This window comes from Nematostella vectensis, chromosome 3, assembly GCF_932526225.1.
Source record: "Nematostella vectensis chromosome 3, jaNemVect1.1, whole genome shotgun sequence".
Classification (NCBI taxonomy): domain Eukaryota; kingdom Metazoa; phylum Cnidaria; class Anthozoa; order Actiniaria; family Edwardsiidae; genus Nematostella; species Nematostella vectensis.
The window spans coordinates 14,322,475-14,336,885 of NC_064036.1; the positions used below are offsets into that span (position 1 = coordinate 14,322,475).

Here is a 14,411-nt window from a genome sequence, read left to right on the forward strand (position 1 = left end):
TGTTTTGAGAAACGGGCGCCAGGTCTGGGTTTGAATTTCGTGCTGTAAGAGGGTTGAACAAAACCGAGGTCCCGTCTCCTAAATGCTTCACCCAAATGTAAAGGGGACGTTCAAGATCCCTTGCGCTATTCGTATGTAAGAGTAGGGAATTGCTCCGGGTTTCACGGCCTAGCTATCTCTCTCTGAACCCAGAGGACGACGAGCCACAACGTGGATGTGCCTCAATTGGGTACCGTTATTGCTATTGTTCCTGTTATGCGTGTTTGGCAGTATTGCCTTCAAAGTGGGGATTACCAGACAACGTAAAATAAATAACAAGCTCACAAGACGGACAATTCGCGAGCTAATCGACCACTACATCCTACCGTTCGCTCCACTTCCGATATTAAAACATAAAAAAGGTAAAAACAACGCTAACATTTAACTTTTTAAATATTTATTTAAAATCCATAATAATAATAAAGTCATACTGAGACAATGTTAATAAATCGGCATACATTTGTTTTTTTCGTAAAAAGGGACAATCTTCCGCGCGCTTATCAAAAACACGGTAGCGGAAAATTTGTTTATTCATCCCTACCATGGTTAACGTAGCCTACTCGTAGGCTTTGATAGTTTTTCTGGCACGAAAAACCCCGAAAACACGGACTTTGCATACCACGGCCACCATCTTGGATAATGCGCTCCGCAGGGGGAGGGGAAGGAAAAATGCGTGGGGCATTAACGTTTTTTCGCCCTCTACCTGGACGACCGCCATAATAAGCTTCTTATAGCTCCGCTTTTCTTTTAGTAACCAATCAAAGCACACCTCGAGTGGAAGTAACCAATCAAAGCGCACCTCAAGTGGAAGTAACCAATCAAAGCACACCTCAAGTGGAAGATATACTACCAACCTTACGTTTGCAATATATTTCAGTAAAACGTCTGGAAATTGTAGTACGCACCGACCCGGGGGGGGGGGGGGGGGGGGGGGGTGGGGTGGTGGGTCCAGCACCAACATATCAGCCACTGTAGTTATAAGCAATTTCCAAGCGCGCACATCGTTATTCCCAATACATATAGTATATAAAACTTGGGAACCTCGCAAGAACAAGCGATTTCATTGGTTGACAAACTCGGGATAAAATGCAATATACACCTTCTAGGAGATGGATATTTTCATGTGCCCCGAGATCAAGCAAAATGGTTGGTGTAATAGTCGATTTACAAGTGGTTTCAAAAGAAAATTGCTCTAAAGCTCGTTGTATATACTAAAACAAATATACCATTCTCATCTCAGCGGATAGTGGCTTTAAAAATATCTACAGAGAGTCGAAGGATCGAGGATGGAAATGGAAATGTTAAATATATGCCTGTTATCCCCAATATACATATGTTTCTATATATGCGTTGAGGACGCTAGCTGGGCAGGCTTACTGGAGGCCAGTACGCATCGCCATCTATTTCTTGTTGCAGTATTTTGTATCGGTTTTTAGGTTGGTGCTTACGTCTAAGTTTATTGAGCAGAAATCCGAGAGATCGGGACGGCACCAGGCAATCCTGTGAAAACATGTAACACAAGATGTAAACACAGTCTACTATAATCCACACTGTGGTGACTTGCTTCCTATATGATTAAAACTATCCGAAAACTAAACAGTTAATTAAAGGAGGGAAATAGGATCCGTTAAGTGAGAAAAATAGTATCCATGGTGACGCTGACAACTATCTTGATGATGACAGGGCGATGATGATGATGATGATGATGATAAAATGAACATGATATCTTTCATAAAGTTGAATATGTCACTGATGATAATGATCCCAATGATGATGACAAAGCTGATGAGGACAGGGCAATGATTATGACGATAAGATCATTATATACTACTTATCAACCGAGCGCGAGGTCCGTACTGAGAAATCTCAGGCCGCGGGTTATACAGACCGGGGCCGCAGGCCGAGGTCTGTGCAAAAAAGACCAAGGGCTGAGATTTCTCAGTACGGACCGGGCAAGCGATGTTCTTATTTATTATATGGCTCTTTTAAATATTTGTACGAGAAGGAAAACTTTTGCTGCTGAAGTGATAGAAGGAGCTGGTTTACAAGCCACGGGTGCTGAACTCCAAAGCTCGAAATAACGAGTCGATTTGTGAAATGAACATCGAAAATTGCTTTTTACGCCGATTCTACCGACCTTCACATGAAAACATCATTTCTTTTATGTTATTTCATTTAGATTAGTTGTCTTTACGGAAAATCGCCTTCAAACTCCCTGTGTTATGACAATTTCCCGCCATAATGATTGCAACGCGCGCGACAATTTCAAGTTTGCTGAAATTTTACCTCAATATAATTTCCAACTTTGTTTACCTTTACAGTTGCATCTGACAGTTTTGCTTATGTTCGTGAAGATTTTGTTCGCAATGACCATTCAGTGAAATCCAGTTCGTATTTCCACACTATGCTTTTAATAATCCACAAATGCAGAACTTCTAATAAAGACATCCTCTGAATTTTTACCAGCAATTTTGTGAAATAATTAAGTCCCAATTGATCGTCGCTTTCCACTCGAATTGATCGTAGAGATGTTTTCTTTCACTTGAATTCTCCACAGACAGTAAGATATATTCACTAAAATACTTCTCTTGAATGAAGATACATTATGCAGGCAAATTCCTCGAGTGATTTGCCTTTATTCCCCGTATAAAGAGACGATTTGCTACCTTATTTTATCGCATAAAAAAAAATAAAGTAAGCTTACATAATAAAACTCACTGTCTGAATATAAATATTAAAACTCATCGTTGCAGAAAAGCGGCAACAAATTGCTATTACAGTGTAGAAAAAATAACAACCTTGTTGTTGATTTTCTCGAATGAGTCGTCGGTCCGGAGATTTTTTTGTAACGACCGCCGTCGTTATAGCAGGATCCAGACCGCTCAACAGCCAATCAACGTGCGCCATTCCACCGGAAGTGGTTGTTGGCATATATCAAAATGATGATAATTATTATATCTATTATGGTATCAATAATGAAGTTGATGATGATTATGGTACGTTGCTGATGATAATGATTACACTGATGAAAACAATGCTGATGATGACATCAATGATTATGTTCAGTATGAAAGAGATGAAGGTAAGAGCGATAATAATGGCCATATGATAAGATAATCTTACCTCGATTAACAGGGAAATAATAAGATTCCCGACAGCAAGTGCGACGAGATATAATCGGAAATAGAAATCCGGCAGAATCTTCAACTGCAACAAAAATGTCAGAGTTTAGACAAGTTCTTGTAACAATTAAGAATAGAAATATTATAGCTGTACCTTGAAGAATGTGTGCAGCTTATTTTCGTGACCGTAGATAACCAGGAAAAGCGTGAAAGCCGTGAGCACTACTAGAACCAGCATGAACGACACTGCGAGGGAAAATCATGATTAGTCATGTCAATTACAAGAATAAACAATAGCTACATCATTATGATATATTTGTAAAATGTAAAAGTTTAGTAAGGCGCAATGAAAGATCACAAGACATGATCAAAAGCTCTAATAGTTTATACTCACTGTTCACATCCATTTGTGTGAGATAGTGTGTAAGCGCGATCCGTTTTAATGCAGTGTATCGGGCCTTACCCGCAAAAAAAAAAAAAAAAAAAAAAAAAAAGGACTCATAGTTCCCAATGTAGAGAGCCAGATTTTTACGTCACCCTTAAAAACTTACGGTTCTACGGTTAACGGTTTCTATATATGGTCAGTATGAAAACTTAAGGTTCTTATATATGGGCAGTATGAAAACTTACGGTTCCTATATATGGACAGTATGTAAACTTACGGTTCCTATATATGGGCAGTATGTAAACTTACGGTTCCTATATATGGACAGTATGTAAACTTACGGTTCCTATATATATGGGCAGTATGTAAACTTACGGTTCCTATATATGGTCAGGATATAAACTTATGGTTCCTATATATGGACAGTATGTAAACTTACGGTTCCTATATATGGGCAGTATGTAAATTTACGGTTCCTATATATGGGCAGTATGTAAACTTACGGTTCCTATATATGGTCAGGATATAAACTTATGGTTCCTATATATGGACAGTATGTAAACTTACGGTTCCTATATATGGGCAGTATGTAAACTTACGGTTCCTATATATGGTCAGGATATAAACTTACGGTTCCTATATATGGACAGTATGTAAACTTACGGTTCCTATATATGGGCAGTATGTAAACTTACGGTTCCTATATATGGTCAGGATATAAACTTACGGTTCCTATATATGGGCAGTATGTAAACTTACGGTTCCTATATATAGGCAGTATGTAAACTTATGGTTCCTATATATGGGCAGTATGTAAATTTACGGTTCCTATATATGGGCAGTATGTAAACTTACGGTTCCTATATATGGGCAGGATATAAACTTACGGTTCCTATATATGGACAGTATGTAAACTTACGGTTCCTATATATGGGCAGTATGTAAACTTACGGTTCCTATATATGGTCAGGATATAAACTTATGGTTCCTATATATGGGCAGTATGTAAACTTACGGTTCCTATATATGGTCAGGATATAAACTTATGGTTCCTATATATGGGCAGTATGTAAACTTATGGTTCCTATATATGGACAGTATGTAAACTTATGGTTCCTATATATGGACAGTATGTAAACTTACGGTTCCTATATATGGTCAGTATGAAAACTTACGGTTCCTATATATGGTCAGGATATAAACTTACGGTTCCTATATATGGGCAGTATGTAAACTTACGGTTCCTATATATAGGCAGTATGTAAACTTATGGTTCCTATATATGGGCAGTATGTAAATTTACGGTTCCTATATATGGGCAGTATGTAAACTTATGGTTCCTATATATGGGCAGTATGTAAACTTATGGTTCCTATATATGGGCAGTATGTAAACTTACGGTTTCTATATATGGGCAGTATGTAAACTTACGGTTCCTATATATGGGCAGTAAGTAAATTTTCGGTTCCTATATATGGACAGGATGTAAACTTACGGTTCCTATATATGGGCAGTATGTAAACTTACGGTTCCTATACATGGGCAGTATGTAAATTTACGGTTCCTGTATATGGTCAGGATATAAACTTACGGTTTCTATATATGGGCAGTCTGTAAGGTTTGCCGCGTGAGAAGGCCACAGCCAATAAGATGTACTGGAAGGAAGATATAGCAAAGAGAACGGAGTTCTCGTGACACGCGTACTGTACTTGATCCTTTGTGTTTTTCACGGAAGTCACGTTAACTGGGACGAACCTGAGCGAATAGAGCACAGACAATTAGCAAGAATCTCGTAATCAACCAGCCAATCACCACTCCCATGCTACCGGGGCAATTTTAAAGCGTACTTCCACGCTTATAAACCAAGGTTTAATACAGTACTTACCCGCTTATAAGAACCTAGGTTTTCCAGGTTAGCCTGAACAGGCACTTATTTAACGGGTACTATTTTAAATTTTAGGCTACTAAAGGTTCTTTAATAGGTTCTTAATTTTAACAAAAGTTAATATACTAATAGCTTGTAGAAGTCCGGTATCTAGATTGATAAAATGTCAATACCAGCCGGGTCTTCGTACAAATGTGGACAAGATGTGGTCAAGACCCCTTTAAATATATTTAAACTCTCATTATCATGCTCAAAATATTGCCTTAATAATAAATATTTTAGTTAACTGCTTGAGAATTATGATTCTTATCATTGGTCTTATCATCGGTTCATGTTTTTTGAAATAAGAACCTGTTTCAAATTTTAGGCTAATTAGGTTTTTATTTGAGGGGGGTCTAAATTGACATTTTTAAGCTAACAGGTTATTAAATTCTAGGTTCTTATAAGCGGGTAAGTACTATAGTATAACTGCAAGAAAACTTTGAAGACATCCTATACTTTTGTTAACCTCCGCAAAAAGGATACCTTGTTATTGTGGACGTTTTTTTTTTTATAACCCGCGTTGCGTCATAGGTATCAAACAAATGTAATTGAACTGAAAGGTTTAGAACCTAAAGTATTTTTAACTTTTTTTGTGTCGTTAAAAAAACATAATCAGGCTGAGGTTTTCACAGTTTTATGTTACCCATGATTCACAGCGATTTATGACAAATGGATTCCCGAGTGCAACCTTAATTTAAAATAGATGTAAACACATACCAGGACTGCTGTCGAACCCACAGGAATCCCACAACCTGAAAGGCGATCTGGGTAACGATCTGGCTGAGAAGGGAGAAGAGGACGATGGGAGCCACCAGGCTGCCCCCAGGGCGCTGGGACACGAGGTAAGGGAACGGGTGTTGGTTACCCACTACGACAAAACACCACCCATATTAGCAACTAGTGTCACAGACAGAACACGACAAAACACCGCCCATATTAGCAACTAGTGTCACAGACAGCACACGACAAAACACCACCCATATTAGCAACTAGTGTAACAGACAGAACACGACAAAACACCACCCATATTAGCAACTAGTGTCACAAGACAGCACACGACAAAACACCACCCATATTAGCAACTAGTGTCACAAGACAGAACACGACAAAACACCACCCATATTAGCAACTAGTGTCACAGACAGCACACGACAAAACACCACCCATATTAGCAACTAGTGTCACAAGACAGAACACGACAAAACACCACCCATATTAGCAACTAGTGTCACAAGACAGCACACGACAAAACACCACCCATATTAGCAACTAGTGTAACAAGACAGAACACGACAAAACACCACCCATATTAGCAACTAGTGTCACAAGACAGCACACGACAAAACACCACCCATATTAGCAACTAGTGTAACAGACAGCACACGACAAAACACCACCCATATTAGCAACTAGTGTCACAGACAGCACACGACAAAACACCACCCATATTAGCAACTAGTGTCACAGACAGCACACGACAAAACACCACCCATATTAGCAACTAGTGTCACAAGACAGCACACGACAAAACACCACCCATATTAGCAACTAGTGTAACAGACAGAACACGACAAAACACCACCCATATTAGCAACTAGTGTCACAAGACAGAACACGACAAAACACCACCCATATTAGCAACTAGTGTGACAGACAGCACACGACAAAAGACCACCCATATTAGCAACTAGTGTCACAAGACAGCACACGACAAAACACCACCCATATTAGCAACTAGTGTCACAAGACAGAACACGACAAAACACCACCCATATTAGCAACTAGTGTCACAAGACAGAACACGACAAAACACAGCCCATATTAGCAACTAGTGTCACAGACAGCACACGACAAAACACCACCCATATTAGCAACTAGTGTCACAAGACAGAACACGACAAAACACAGCCCATATTAGCAACTAGTGTCACAGACAGCACACGACAAAACACCACCCATATTAGCAACTAGTGTCACAAGACAGCACACGACAAAACACCACCCATATTAGCAACTAGTGTCACAAGACAGCACACGACAAAACACCACCCATATTAGCAACTAGTGTCACAAGACAGCACACGACAAAACACCACCCATATTAGCAACTAGTGTAACAAGACAGAACACGACAAAACACCACCCATATTAGCAACTAGTGTCACAGACAGCACACGACAAAACACCACCCATATTAGCAACTAGTGTCACAGACAGAACACGACAAAACACCACCCATATTAGCAACTAGTGTCACAGACAGAACACGACAAAACACCACCCATATTAGCAACTAGTGTCACAAGACAGAACACGACAAAACACCGCCCATATTAGCAACTAGTGTCACAGACAGCACACGACAAAACACCACCCATATTAGCAACTAGTGTCACAAGACAGCACACGACAAAACACCACCCATATTAGCAACTAGTGTAACAGACAGAACACGACAAAACACCACCCATATTAGCAACTAGTGTCACAGACAGCACACGACAAAACACCACCCATATTAGCAACTAGTGTAACAAGACAGAACACGACAAAACACCACCCATATTAGCAACTAGTGTCACAAGACAGCACACGACAAAACACCACCCATATTAGCAACTAGTGTCACAGACAGAACACGACAAAACACCACCCATATTAGCAACTAGTGTAACAAGACAGAACACGACAAAACACCACCCATATTAGCAACTAGTGTCACAAGACAGCACACGACAAAACACCACCCATATTAGCAACTAGTGTAACAGACAGCACACGACAAAACACCACCCATATTAGCAACTAGTGTCACAGACAGCACACGACAAAACACCACCCATATTAGCAACTAGTGTCACAGACAGCACACGACAAAACACCACCCATATTAGCAACTAGTGTCACAAGACAGCACACGACAAAACACCACCCATATTAGCAACTAGTGTAACAGACAGAACACGACAAAACACCACCCATATTAGCAACTAGTGTCACAAGACAGAACACGACAAAACACCACCCATATTAGCAACTAGTGTCACAAGACAGAACACGACAAAACACCACCCATATTAGCAACTAGTGTCACAGACAGCACACGACAAAACACCACCCATATTAGCAACTAGTGTCACAAGACAGCACACGACAAAACACCACCCATATTAGCAACTAGTGTAACAGACAGAACACGACAAAACACCACCCATATTAGCAACTAGTGTCACAAGACAGAACACGACAAAACACCACCCATATTAGCAACTAGTGTAACAAGACAGAACACGACAAAACACCACCCATATTAGCAACTAGTGTAACAGACACCACACGACAAAACACCACCCATATTAGCAACTAGTGTCACAAGACAGCACACGACAAAACACCACCCATATTAGCAACTAGTGTAACAGACAGAACACGACAAAACACCACCCATATTAGCAACTAGTGTCACAAGACAGCACACGACAAAACACCACCCATATTAGCAACTAGTGTGACAGACAGCACACGACAAAAGACCACCCATATTAGCAACTAGTGTCACAGACAGAACACGACAAAACACCACCCATATTAGCAACTAGTGTCACAAGACAGCACACGACAAAACACCACCCATATTAGCAACTAGTGTCACAGACAGCACACGACAAAACACCACCCATATTAGCAACTAGTGTCACAAGACTGCACACGACAAAACACCACCCATATTAGCAACTAGTGTCACAGACAGCACACGACCAAACACCACCCATATTAGCAACTAGTGTCACAGACAGCACACGACAAAACACCACCCATATTAGCAACTAGTGTCACAGACAGCACACGACAAAACACCACCCATATTAGCAACTAGTGTAACAGACAGAACACGACAAAACACCACCCATATTAGCAACTAGTGTCACAAGACAGCACACGACAAAACACCACCCATATTAGCAACTAGTGTAACAGACAGCACACGACAAAACACCACCCATATTAGCAACTAGTGTAACAGACAGCACACGACAAAACACCACCCATATTAGCAACTAGTGTCACAGACAGCACACGACAAAACACCACCCATATTAGCAACTAGTGTCACAGACAGCACACGACAAAACACCACCCATATTAGCAACTAGTGTCACAAGACAGAACACGACAAAACACCACCCATATTAGCAACTAGTGTCACAGACAGCACACGACAAAACACCACCCATATTAGCAACTAGTGTAACAAGACAGCACACGACAAAACACCACCCATATTAGCAACTAGTGTAACAGACAGAACACGACAAAACACCACCCATATTAGCAACTAGTGTCACAAGACAGAACACGACAAAACACCACCCATATTAGCAACTAGTGTCACAGACAGCACACGACAAAACACCACCCATATTAGCAACTAGTGTCACAAGACAGCACACGACAAAACACCACCCATATTAGCAACTAGTGTAACAGACAGAACACGACAAAACACCACCCATATTAGCAACTAGTGTCACAAGACAGAACACGACAAAACACCACCCATATTAGCAACTAGTGTCACAAGACAGCACACGACAAAACACCACCCATATTAGCAACTAGTGTCACAGACAGCACACGACAAAACACCACCCATATTAGCAACTAGTGTCACAGACAGCACACGACAAAACACCACCCATATTAGCAACTAGTGTAACAGACAGAACACGACAAAACACCACCCATATTAGCAACTAGTGTCACAAGACAGCACACGACAAAACACCACCCATATTAGCAACTAGTGTAACAGACAGCACACGACAAAACACCACCCATATTAGCAACTAGTGTAACAGACAGCACACGACAAAACACCACCCATATTAGCAACTAGTGTCACAGACAGCACACGACAAAACACCACCCATATTAGCAACTAGTGTCACAGACAGCACACGACAAAACACCACCCATATTAGCAACTAGTGTCACAAGACAGAACACGACAAAACACCACCCATATTAGCAACTAGTGTCACAGACAGCACACGACAAAACACCACCCATATTAGCAACTAGTGTAACAAGACAGCACACGACAAAACACCACCCATATTAGCAACTAGTGTAACAGACAGAACACGACAAAACACCACCCATATTAGCAACTAGTGTCACAAGACAGAACACGACAAAACACCACCCATATTAGCAACTAGTGTCACAGACAGCACACGACAAAACACCACCCATATTAGCAACTAGTGTCACAAGACAGCACACGACAAAACACCACCCATATTGGCAACTAGTGTAACAGACAGAACACGACAAAACACCACCCATATTAGCAACTAGTGTCACAAGACAGAACACGACAAAACACCACCCATATTAGCAACTAGTGTAACAGACAGCACACGACAAAACACCACCCATATTAGCAACTAGTGTCACAGACAGAACACGACAAAACACCACCCATATTAGCAACTAGTGTCACAAGACAGCACACGACAAAACACCACCCATATTAGCAACTAGTGTCACAAGACAGCACACGACAAAACACCACCCATATTAGCAACTAGTGTCACAAGACAGCACACGACAAAACACCACCCATATTAGCAACTAGTGTAACAGACAGCACACGACAAAACACCACCCATATTAGCAACTAGTGTCACAAGACAGCACACGACAAAACACCACCCATATTAGCAACTAGTGTAACAGACAGCACACGACAAAACACCACCCATATTAGCAACTAGTGTCACAAGACAGAACACGACAAAACACCACCCATATTAGCAACTAGTGTAACAGACAGCACACGACAAAACACCACCCATATTAGCAACTAGTGTCACAAGACAGAACACGACAAAACACCGCCCATATTAGCAATTAGTGTCACAAGACAGAACACGACAAAACACCACCCATATTAGCAACTAGTGTCACAAGACAGCACACGACAAAACACCACCCATATTAGCAACTAGTGTCACAGACAGAACACGACAAAACACCACCCATATTAGCAACTAGTGTAACAGACAGCACACGACAAAACACCACCCATATTAGCAACTAGTGTCACAAGACAGAACACGACAAAACACCACCCATATTAGCAACTAGTGTAACAAGACAGAACACGACAAAACACCACCCATATTAGCAACTAGTGTAACAGACAGCACACGACAAAACACCACCCATATTAGCAACTAGTGTCACAAGACAGAACACGACAAAACACCACCCATATTAGCAACTAGTGTAACAAGACAGAACACGACAAAACACCACCCATATTAGCAACTAGTGTAACAGACAGCACCTAGTGACACCTACAATACCAAGTTAAAACAATAGAACCTAATGACGACTATAGCACCTAGAGACAGCTTCAATACCAAGTTAAAACAATAGAACCTAATGACGACTATAGCACCTAGTGACAGCTACAATACCAAGTTAAAACAATAGAACCTAATGACGACTATAGCACCTAGAGACAGCTTCAATACCAAGTTAAAACAATAGAACCTAGTGACGACCGTAGCACCTAGTGACAGCTACAATACCAAGTTAAAACAATAGAACCTAGTGACGACCGTAGCACCTAGTGACAGCTACAATACCAAGTTAAAACAATAGAACCTAGTGACGACCATAGCACCTAGTGACAGCTACAATACCAAGTTAAAACAATAGAACCTAGTGACGACCATAGCACCTAGTGACAGCTACAATACCAAGTTAAAACAATAGAACCTAGTGACACTGATATCACCTTGTGACACATTAATAGCATCTAGCTATACCAACAAACACACAGAGAACGGGTGGTGATGACACTTTGTCAAATTCCGGGAGAGACTGGGGAGAGGGAGGGGTTGACAAAAAAGGTAAGGAAATAAATATTTTCCCGGAATTGTTTCTCCATCACCAAACGTGCAGCTGGGTGCTAGTGAAGCAATGTGGATGGACATGACAGAAAAACCTGGAAAATTCGCAATTTGAGATAGAGAATTTCTTACAATGGCCATCGGTTCCTTGTATTACGAAATAATTTTCAAAACACAAATAACGTATGGTCGAAATACACATACCAAGATTTTGGCTTTTTATATTTTTTTTCCTTGATCATCCTTGCGCTATGTATCAGCTCTGGGACGAAAAGCTTAAATTTCAATGACACATTTTACAAAAAGTTGCATCAATTTTAAAAAAGGTGCATTTTGTTTGCTATTACTCACTAAGTACTTAGAGAAATTTTTCGCCTTATTAGATCTGAAATGAGCTTATTTGAAGCGTTAACTCATGTTTTTTCCGTCATGTCGTGTGGATACATCACTCTCAAGTGTGACCTGGACTTACTGACAAGAGCCAGACTTGTTATCACAACGAGATCAATGTATAAAAACTGAAAATCCGCAAGATTGGAGTGGATCTGTGGAAACACAAATCAACACGGTCAGACAAGAATCTAAGCAAGAACAGCAAAAATCTAAACAAGAATCTAAACAAGAATTAAAAAAAGAACATCGCGAGAAACGCAGGTGTGGACAGCTATCTGGAGAGAAGACTTCAACAAATCGAAATTGTTCTAAAAGCCTAGAAAGTGTGCACATAAATAAAACATTTCTTACCGAGTAGAGAATCAGTACAGACACAAACTGGACGATACTGTACATAGCCATGTATTTAAAACAGGCAAACGAAGTGACAAGAGCACAACGGCCTTCCCTGAAAAAAAAATGATGATAAAAACACTATTACTAGCAATGATAAAAACAAATATTGCTGACATGATTGAAACACTAATGCTTACAATGATGATGATAATGATGACGGCATAACGATGAAATTAAAAAATGATCGTTTTTTGCGCTAAATTTACTTTGTGTCATCACAGTCTTTGAAGCAAGAAATTGGTGGCTAATAGAAATGTCCAAGATTGCTTATAATAAGCCAGTTCAGAGTTAAAGAAAAGACGCGGGGACACTGGGTCGAATCGATCAAATCGGACCAAATGAGCGATTTTGTATGGCGGTCTTGGAGAAAAATCCTTCCTACAAAGCCGTTTTGCAAGATATTGAAAAACCAACCATATTTATGTGTTGCACACTTATTGTTTTACCTCTCGACCGCGTTTTGTTATGAATACGGCCCGATAAAAATTTTTAAGGATAGATTTATATCGCTCAGATTTACTTCGTCGACTTCCGCTCGCAAAACACCGATAAAAACACGCAACAACAATAAACTTTGGTACCTCAGGTGAAAACAAAATGACTTTCGTTCACGAAATTTAAGTAATATTTTTGCTAAACATCTAAGAACAATATTGATTTGAATTTTACGGCATAAAAATTAAACCGGCACTTCTACCGATGCATTTTATACTCCGATTCGGAGTTCGCCGATAAACTTTTACAGTATTTGAGTGAAGGAATGACTCAGGGTACTCAGAAAATCGCTCCGTAATTGCGCCTAATTGCGCCTTATTCATCCAAAATTCCCCACTAAACGAAGTGCAATAAAGTACTCGTGTTGTAATAAATGATTTCACCATATCTTAAAGCTGTTTTGTAGAAAGGATTTTTCTCCAAGACAAAATATAATACGAACTCTCTTGTGGAATCGCTTTCTTGGCCCGAAAGAGCCCAGTCCCTCACGGCTGAACTGGCTTATAGAATAAGAGGTAATATTGGAGAGTAAATTGTGATGTAGTGTTATACTCGTTCAAAGTAACACGCGTAGGTCCAGACAAACCGCTTGTTGATTGACGTCCACCAAAAAGGAAAGTTTTTTTTGTCTCGACTTGTGTAACTGATAACGAGTATATAAAACTAATTTCCTAAAGATCTTGTCGGGTACTTTGGTATGTTTATCATAGAAATGGTAAAACATAGAT

General features: G+C 40.2%; 1 protein-coding gene across 1 annotated transcript in view; it reads right to left on the reverse strand.

The window, feature by feature from the left end:
• Positions 1-419: 419 nt before the first annotated feature.
• Positions 420-14,411, reverse strand: part of LOC116604772 (polyamine-transporting ATPase 13A3) — a 33,878-nt gene continuing 19,886 nt past the window's right edge. Inside the window, exons 30-36 of the mRNA XM_032367635.2 lie at positions 13,144-13,240; positions 12,872-12,944; positions 6,191-6,341; positions 5,138-5,301; positions 3,316-3,407; positions 3,163-3,246; positions 420-1,539 (exon numbers count right to left, since the gene is read on the reverse strand). Coding sequence (XP_032223526.1) covers positions 1,399-1,539; positions 3,163-3,246; positions 3,316-3,407; positions 5,138-5,301; positions 6,191-6,341; positions 12,872-12,944; positions 13,144-13,240 — 802 coding nt within the window. The 3' untranslated portion in view covers positions 420-1,398. The remainder of the gene's footprint in view (positions 1,540-3,162; positions 3,247-3,315; positions 3,408-5,137; positions 5,302-6,190; positions 6,342-12,871; positions 12,945-13,143; positions 13,241-14,411) is intronic.